This window comes from Bidens hawaiensis, unplaced genomic scaffold (assembly GCF_021521415.1).
Source record: "Bidens hawaiensis isolate Kalapana, Puna unplaced genomic scaffold, B.hawaiensis_p1.1 tig00024469_1, whole genome shotgun sequence".
In the NCBI taxonomy this organism is placed as follows: domain Eukaryota; kingdom Viridiplantae; phylum Streptophyta; class Magnoliopsida; order Asterales; family Asteraceae; genus Bidens; species Bidens hawaiensis.
This window is the reverse complement of record NW_027493868.1, coordinates 395-9,320: the sequence shown is the minus strand read 5'-3', so window position 1 is coordinate 9,320 and position 8,926 is coordinate 395. Positions and strand designations below refer to the sequence as shown.

The 8,926-nt window shown below is 38.1% G+C and overlaps 1 protein-coding gene and 1 pseudogene across 1 annotated transcript; one reads left to right on the top strand and one right to left on the bottom strand.

Annotated features, from left to right (window-relative positions):
- Positions 1-334: 334 nt before the first annotated feature.
- LOC143569398 (putative UDP-N-acetylglucosamine--peptide N-acetylglucosaminyltransferase SEC) lies at positions 335-7,515 on the top strand. The gene is made up of 28 exons (XM_077055324.1): positions 335-608; positions 691-836; positions 910-1,008; positions 1,097-1,147; positions 1,643-1,759; positions 1,852-1,908; positions 2,295-2,414; positions 2,508-2,570; positions 2,655-2,733; positions 2,816-2,925; positions 3,039-3,092; positions 3,171-3,238; positions 3,352-3,454; positions 3,537-3,739; positions 3,861-3,957; positions 4,061-4,132; positions 4,765-4,841; positions 4,929-5,045; positions 5,129-5,213; positions 5,285-5,452; positions 5,527-5,637; positions 5,724-5,810; positions 5,892-6,019; positions 6,095-6,177; positions 6,283-6,388; positions 6,927-7,073; positions 7,152-7,272; positions 7,339-7,515. The coding sequence occupies exons 1-28, from the start codon at positions 449-451 to the stop codon at positions 7,450-7,452; spliced, it is 2,943 nt and encodes a 980-aa protein (XP_076911439.1). The 5' UTR covers positions 335-448; the 3' UTR covers positions 7,453-7,515.
- A 377-nt stretch (positions 7,516-7,892) lies between these two features.
- On the bottom strand, positions 7,893-8,285 carry LOC143569403 (cysteine proteinase inhibitor B pseudogene; annotated as a pseudogene).
- Between the last annotated feature and the right edge of the window lie 641 nt (positions 8,286-8,926).

Sequence of the window (8,926 nt, the reverse complement as noted above, 5' to 3'; positions counted from 1 at the left end):
TACCCGACTCATTAAAATCCCTAATTGACCCGAAAATATTATTGTTATTGTTAATGGGAATGTAGTGGAATTATCCCGACTGAAGAATCAACATTGTTGACCAAACCACCGTAATCACAATTTTGACTTCCACCCGTTGAAGAAACTACGTGTCATGTAACGACTGAATAACACACCTTCCAAATATCATTCCACCAAATCAACTAAACAATCAAACCATATATTCATTCATCATCTTCAATCACGCCTGTGACACATAACCAAACCCTAACATTCAAATTCAAGCTTCCGTGATTGTTTAGAGAGACAGAATTGTCATCTTCTCTCTAATTATCACCTCGCCGTTCATTTCATGAACCGTTACTTCCACCACCGTTCCGTCAAATTCCGCCGTTAATTAACCGAAACTCAACAACCGCCACACGACGGTTACCGGAATTAGTCAGTTATGTTGTCGTTACAGACCGATCAACGTCAGCAGCATCAGTTGCAGGCTGCTGCTAGGGTTTCGTATAACAATGAGCGTGGTGATTCGTCGTATTTACTGTCAACGGAGATTGTTTCGAATGGTAATATTAAGCTGTCACATGGATTGGAGTCACGTGAAGGTTTGAATTCTGTTTTGATAATTGTTTCTACATGATTTGAGCTTAATTAGGGTTTTGGAAGTGTGATTTTGGTTTATTACAGGTACTGAAGAGATGCTGATGTCTGTTGCGCATCAGAGTTACAAGTCTGGAGATTTTAGGCAGGCGGTGGATCATAGTAAGGCGGTTTATGATCGGAATCCTATGAGATTGGATAATTTGCTTCTGCTAGGTGCTATTTATTATCAGGTTAGGTTATTGATTGCTGTATAGTGTATTATTAGTTTCTGCCTTATAGGGATTGACATAAGTTTGTTTTCAGTTGCATGAGTTTGATTTGTGCATTGCGAAAAACGAAGAAGCTCTGCGGATTGATCGGAAATTTGCTGAGTGCTATGGGAATATGGCGAATGCGTGGAAGGTGATTTACAGATTTTGGTTTTATGGTGTGTTTATTGTTTATGTGGTTTGAGCGTGGTGAAACTGAGCGATGTGTTTTGATCTTACAGGAAAAGGGGAATATTGATGTTGCTATCCGTTACTATTTGGTTGCTATTGAGGTATGTTATGTTATAGCTGCATTTGAATTTAAAAGTTTTACATGGGAATTAATGGCTACCGATATTACTTGCATTTCAAATGAATCCAGAAGGAACCTCTGATAATACACAAGGGGAAAGCATGAAAGTTTACATTTTTCTAGTTATAATATGTGACTTAAAGAGGAAGTTTAATAAATGATTCACAATGATATTTTAATCACTACCAAACACTTAAAAAATCAGAAGAACGAAGCATTTAAAGGAGAATGCGAAAAACAAGCACTTTGTATACAAATATGCATCCATCCATAATAGTTTTACCTACTATATATTGCTACTTGAAGTACAAGGCACCGGTTATGGATCAATGAACGGTGGCGTGTATGGATGTGATGACGTGTCATCATGCACTTTAATTCATAAAGTTTATTAAAACCACATTTAATTTTGTTTCTTTGTGTTTCTTTTAACCTTTTTTGTTGCGTCAACTCACATCAATTATGATTGATGCAGCTTCGTCCAAATTTTGCGGATGCATGGTCAAACCTAGGAAGTGCATACATGAGAAAAGGAAGACTTACCGAAGCTGCTCAATGCTGTCGGCAGGCTCTTTCATTAAACCCTCATTTGGTAGATTTTGGCCTTCTTTTTTCTGTATATGCATAAACACACAATTACTCAAAAAGTTATGTGAGGTTTCTTCTATTTCTATGCTTCTGTAGGTTGATGCTCACAGCAACCTTGGAAACTTAATGAAAGCTCAAGGATTGGTGCAAGAAGTAAGAAATATTTAATTTCGTCCCATTGGCTATTATATCACAAGTCATAACTTGGAGTAGTTAAAACACTTACTTGAAACCGTTCATGCTATCCATTTTCAGTCACCTATCTTTATTCACCGTCTCAAAACCTGACAATATTCCACCGTTTTTGTTTTTGTTCATACCGTAGAAATGTTACGTCACCATGTAGTGCCAACTGTTTAGACTTTATAGCTTCTAGAGAGCTGATCATTTTGTTCAAAGCCGAGTTATAGGTTGTTGTGCTTGTCTATTCACTGCATCTTTGTATGTCAAAATAATGACCAATTGGGATTTTGTTATCATCATTATGGTGAGTTCCTTTGTTGCTCCTTGCAATATACCTAGAAGTATTTTTTGAACAGGCATACAATTGCTACGTGGAGGCACTGCGTATACAACCAACTTTTGCCATTGCCTGGTCTAATCTTGCTGGCCTTTTCATGGAGTCCGGCGACCTTAGTAGGGCACTTCAGTATTACAAGGTTTGCACCTCTTTATTTACCTACACATTAAATCATATGTAACTTTTTGTTGTAATAATTTTAATCTACTTTCAATGTTGTTGACGTTTTCAGGAGGCGGTCAAACTGAAACCAACATTTGCTGACGCCTATTTGAATTTGGGGAATGTATACAAGGTGACGCTTCTGTGGTTTTCATTGTAACAATTCTGGTTTTGATGAAGATGTTTGCTAAATTAACTGCCATATTGCACTTCACAGGCTTTGGGAATGGCTGCTGAAGCTATTGTCTGTTATCAACGAGTGCTTCAGTCCAAACCAGATTATGCTATGGCTTTTGGTGAACACCAGTCTTCTTTTTTGTCCCTACCTTCTATATTCACTAAATATTTATCTTTATTTGTATTTTCATGCCATTTCAGGGAATCTAGCAAGCATATATTATGAGCAAGGTAACTTGGACATAGCAATTGGCCACTACAGACAAGCAATTACTTGCGATACTGGATTTTTGGAGGCTTATAACAATCTGGTTAGTTTGCTTTCTTCTCCAACTTTTACTCACATTTATCTAATTAGTTTGCTTTCTTCTCCAACTTTTACTCACATTTATCTAAAAATGCAACGTTTCTTTTTGTTAAATAGGGTAATGCACTTAAGGATGCTGGCAAAGTTGAGGAAGCCATTCATTGCTATCGTGTAGGTTATGCTTTTTATTGGCGTCAAGTATCATACTTCTTTTTTCTTACACTGATTTGATTTTCTTTTAAATTTCAGCAATGCCTCTCTCTGCAACCTAGTCATCCTCAGGCACTCACTAACCTTGGGAATATATACATGGAATGGTACATTTGTGACTATTTATATCTGTTAATTATATCATAGATGCGATTCTTAAGTAGAAATTTTTTATAAGTGGCAACAAGGGTTTACAAGTGAGTAATTATTTGGTATTCAGGAACATGATGAGTGCCGCTGCTCAATGTTACAAGGCAACTTTGTCTGTAACCACAGGGTTGTCCGCTCCCTTCAACAATCTTGCAATAATATACAAGCAACAGGTAGTTTTAGATTATTGTCTGTTAATATGCCCATATAAAGTGTTAACTGAAACCTGGTATGGCATATGGTATTGAGCAACAGGGTAATCATGCTGATGCCATATCTTGCTACAATGAAGTTCTCCGGATTGACCCGTTAGCAGCTGATGGTCTTGTTAACCGTGGAAACACTTACAAAGAGATAGGGAGAGTGAATGAAGCAATTCAAGATTATTCACATGCTATTGCTATCCGTCCAAACATGGCAGAAGCTCATGCAAACCTGGCTTCAGCTTACAAAGACAGGTATTTGGAACTTAATTGAAGTGTTCATAGTTGCTACATAATACACATATATGTTTATGTAATTTGGCTTGGTTATGTTTATGTATGATCACATGTAAACTTGTCATGATGAAAATTTTAGTGGGCTTGTGGAAGCAGCTATTAAAAGCTACAGGCAAGCATTGGCTATACGCCCTGATTTCCCTGAAGCCACTTGTAATCTGTTACACACATTACAGGTATGGACTTTAATTTGCCAATATATTTCTGCTCATGTCTTCACCAAATGCTGTATTTCTTAATTTAGTTCTTTTTTCTAATTTTTCTGTTACATTTCCTTAGTGTGTGTGTGACTGGGATGACAGAAAGAGAATGTTTATTGAAGTAGACAGTATTCTCCGAAGGCAGATCAAGGTATTGTGCAGAATCTTCTTGAAGTTATCATATATGTACATAGTGCTGTTTATGAACCGAACGTTTAGCGAACTGTTCACTAGGAAGTTTGTTCACATTTGTTTGTTTCATAAACAAGGAATTTTGTTCGTTTAGTTAAATGAACGAACATGAACAGAGGTTGCGTTCTCTTTCATTTTATGCTTGCGAACGTTCTGTAATTTGTTTGTTTACGTTCGTCCATACGTTTGTTTATGGTTATGGTTATTATGTCATGTATTTTTAAGTTAAAACTTAATTTATTTTTTATGTGGTTATGTTTAATGTTTGCGGATCAACAATGTGCTCTTATAATATACGTTCGTTTGGGTTCATTTATATTCGTTTGTGTTCCTTTTTGTTCACTTAGGTTTGTTTGTGTCCATTAAAAAGTTAACGAACAAACATAAATGAACACGAGCAAGAACATAAATGAAAACAAAAACTTCATTCCTTTAGAAATGAACATGAACATGAAATTTTGTTCAGTATGCGTTCACGAACCGTCTGTTAGTCCGTTTACAGCCTCATGCGCACACACATATATTTAGCAAGTTCATTTCTTTGCATGCTATAACAATATGATTGTTATTTTTGTTTTTTTTGTTTTTCAGACATCAGTTATTCCAAGCGTGCAACCTTTCCATGCAATTGCATACCCTCTTGATCCACTTCTTGCACTTGAAATCAGGTACATACTCTGTTTATGTGGGCTAGTATGTATTAACATTTCTGATTGGAGTTTTTTTTTCCTAACTTATTTATTTTTACTGTGTAGCCGGAAGTATGCGGCACACTGTTCTGTTATTGCAAGCCGGTTTTCCCTTCCTGCTTTCAACCATCCTCCACCTTTGAAAATTAAGAGTACAGGGGGTAACAAGCGCCTTAGAATCGGGTAAATGTTTTATGACATGAATAAATATCTCGTTATACTAAGAATATGTTTGTTAACTAGAGCATATGATAATTTTGTTGTAGATATGTGAGCAGTGATTTTGGAAACCACCCTCTGTCTCATCTAATGGGCTCAGTATTTGGCATGCATAACAGACAAAACATGGAGGTTTTTGTTGCTTTAGATGTTATATTGGTTAAAGTTCTGGTTTGTTAGATGTTACAAACTATAGTATTTAGGTCTTTTGCTATGCTTTGAGTCCAAACGATGGTAGCGAATGGCGGATCCGTATTCAATCAGAAGCAGAGCATTTTATTGATGTGTCAGCAATGACGTCCGATATGATTGCTCGGTTAATAAATGTAGATCAGATACAGATCCTTATCAACCTCAATGGTTATACCAAGGTTAGCATACCATATTTGAAAAGATATTAATACGGAAAATGTAAAAACCATGGTGTTCATATTTGTTGCTACAGGGGGCTAGAAATGAAATTTTTGCCATGCAACCTGCACCTATCCAGGTGTCATACATGGGATTTCCTGGAACAACTGGGGCCAACTATATACGGTATCTGGTCACTGACGAGGTCAGCAAGTATTTCTTTTAGTACTATGTGATAAAGCCTAGATCATCTTTTTGCTAATACTAAGATGTTGCAACATTTATTGACAGTTTGTCTCACCACTCAAGTATGCCCATATTTACTCGGAGAAACTTGTGCATGTTCCTCATTGCTACTTTGTGAACGACTACAAGCAGGTAATTTGAATTTCACATTGACACATTGATTACTGTGAGACACTTGTCACCACTAATTTTGTGAACTTCAAATTTTTTTAGAAAAATCTTGATGTACTCGATCCAAACTGTCGGGCGAAGCGGTCTGCATACGGGTTGCCAGAAGATAAGTTCATATTTGGTTGTTTCAATCAACTTTACAAGATGGACCCTGAAATCTTTACGACATGGTAACTTGTGTACGAGGTTTTAATATTTTAAGGAAGTTTGTTTTTCAAGCAACTTATAGAATATGCTTGTTTTAGGTGCAATATTCTGAAGCGTGTTCCAAATAGTGCACTTTGGCTGCTCAGATTCCCAGCTGCTGGCGAGATGAGACTTCGTGCTTGTATGTGTTATCTTGTATAATTCATTTCCTTCTATGAGGCTTTTAAATGGGTTTGGGTTTAAACCAAAAACATTCTTCTAACCTGTGTCATGCTCGTTGATGTAGATGCTGCTGCACAAGGTGTTAAGCCAGATCAGATAATTTTCACAGACGTTGCTACGAAAAATGAACACATCAGACGCTGTGCTCTTGCCGATCTTTGTCTCGACACGTATAGTCCTTTGCACCTTTCCTTTTCATATATGCACGCAACGTGTTTATGCACCATATATATGACACGTTTATGTAGTCCCCCACTTCATTCTTGACTAGAATGCATATAGTTTTTTATATTTAAGATGTCTAAATATGCACGTGCACATAGATTGTATGGACGTGCATTTTTATGTCTAAATCTACATGTGCGTATAAATCGTATAGACAAAGTTATACTTAAAAAAGTATCTTGGAAAGGGGAGAAAGTTTATAAAATATAAGTGTGGAAAAAGGTCAGTTTTACCACTTTTATTGAAGCGTTTATGTATGCGTGTTTATTTGGTTCTCGTAGTTCTAAACATAGAACTAGTTGTAAAGTACTTAGACCAGTGTTCAGATGATTCCCGTGTTAATACAAGCCTTTATACGATTCTCACCTTACATGGGTCTCACTGTCTTTTGCTGCTTGACAAAAGAAAAAGGTGTCCACTTTTTGAGTGAACATTTTGCTATACACAACAATTATTGGGTTTTATCTGTTTGTGGTGGAACAGGCCACTCTGCAATGCACATACAACAGGAACAGATGTTCTCTGGGCTGGTCTGCCAATGGTTACTCTTCCCCTTGAGAAAATGGCTACTAGAGTTGCTGGTTCACTCTGTTTGGCTACTGGACTTGGGGAGGAGATGATTGTCAACAGGTCAGCTTCTCATCTATGATATTATTACTGACATTATTAAATTCTAAACTTCGATTAATTTTGACTCTTGACATGAAGCATGCAAGAATATGAAGACAGGGCAGTGTATCTAGCTTTAAATCCAGCCAAACTTGAAGATCTTACAAACAGACTCAACAAATCTCGACTCACCTGCCCTTTGTTTGATACATCCCGATGGGTAAGTCAACTTATGGTCAACTCTTTTGATTCATGGCCGTACTTTAATTTATTGATGAATATGCAGGTTAGGAATCTAGAACGAGCATACCTTAAGATGTGGAATCTGTACTGTGGTGGTCAACAAGCACAGCACTTTAAAGTCAAGGAAAACGACTCCGAATACCCGTACGATCACTAATGTATTTACTATTGAGACGTTGAAGTATTATGCCTGGTATGATTAAAGATTTTATCTTATTATTGTATTGTGGATCGTTGATGTATGTGGTTTTGTTTTCAAAACATATGATATGTTTATGTGCATGTTTGTTAAGCATTGTACTCCTCACACATATCAGCCGATTAGTGAATACCACAACACTTGTAGTGGTTATCAATGCTTCTTCCATAACCAGCAACTCCGACCCGAATAGACTTTTATGTCGAATATGTAAATAACAGTTTATTTAGTTGTCAAAATTTGTTCTGAGACCCTACTTTACTTTCAGGTCCAGTTATACATTATTTTCGGGCCATTTTACAGTCCCAAACAACTCTACACCGAATTACTACAAACCGACTCAACCAAAAGTCGGATTATGATTATAATTTTAGACCAACACTGAGCCATGCACACTCCTACTGAACGCGTAGTGGAACGCCATTAGTCGGTGTGAATTTCAGCAACTGTTTGGAGTGAAGCCACGGCTTCACTTCCACAACCGCCTGAAACACCTTAGGATCGTTATTATCCGATAACGTTTCGACTTTCAAATAATACTTCATCCCAGCCACCACTTGCTTTTCGGCCTCCACGACCCGAGAAAACATTAAATCCCCATCATCGTTACTCCTCCGCCTCTGCCGATTATACTCCTCCACAGAATACCGCCCCATCACTTGAATCTCCTTGTTCGTTTCGACATCGGGTATCTTCGTCCTCCCGCCTAACCTTCCTGTAGCCATAGAACTTGAAATCGATAGCAGAATCACAATTGAGAAGGTAATAATAACCATCGAGGGGTTTGCCATAGTGAGATGTGAATGCATATATGTATGTGAAGTGTGAAGTGGATGGCTGTATTTATACACATACATATGTAAATGAAGAATTAGGCGATGGACACGTGGCTTGTAATGACGAAGTGGCAAGGTATATGGCTACCACGTTTAGAAGGCGTTTTGGAGAACACGACAAATAATGTCAGGGTTTTTGTTGATTATCATAGGAGTTTCATTGCGTTTATTTGTTCGATGGTTTTGTGTTTATCCAATATATAGATCATGCATGGGCGGTAATTACTATCACTACATAAGAATAAACACGTGTTGGATGCGTTAAGACTCATTTATCTAAGGCTATCCGCTGTGGTGGGGGGCATCAAGCCCCTCCACCGCGCCACGTCAACGCCACGTCATTGCCTCGCAGAGAACGGGATATCAAAGCCCGCCCCGCTATGGTTAATGCCCCTTGGGCGCCTCCAATATATATATATATGTATGTATGTATGTATGTATGTATGTATGTGAGAGAGAGAGAGAGCCCACCGCGCCCATCGTCCCCTCCACCGCTCCCCCTTCCGCGCCCCCACCAACGGCGCCCCGTGGCGGTGTTCCACGCCTTCGGCGCTCCGTTTCTCCCCCTTCCGCGCCCCATAGCGAGGAGCCTAACT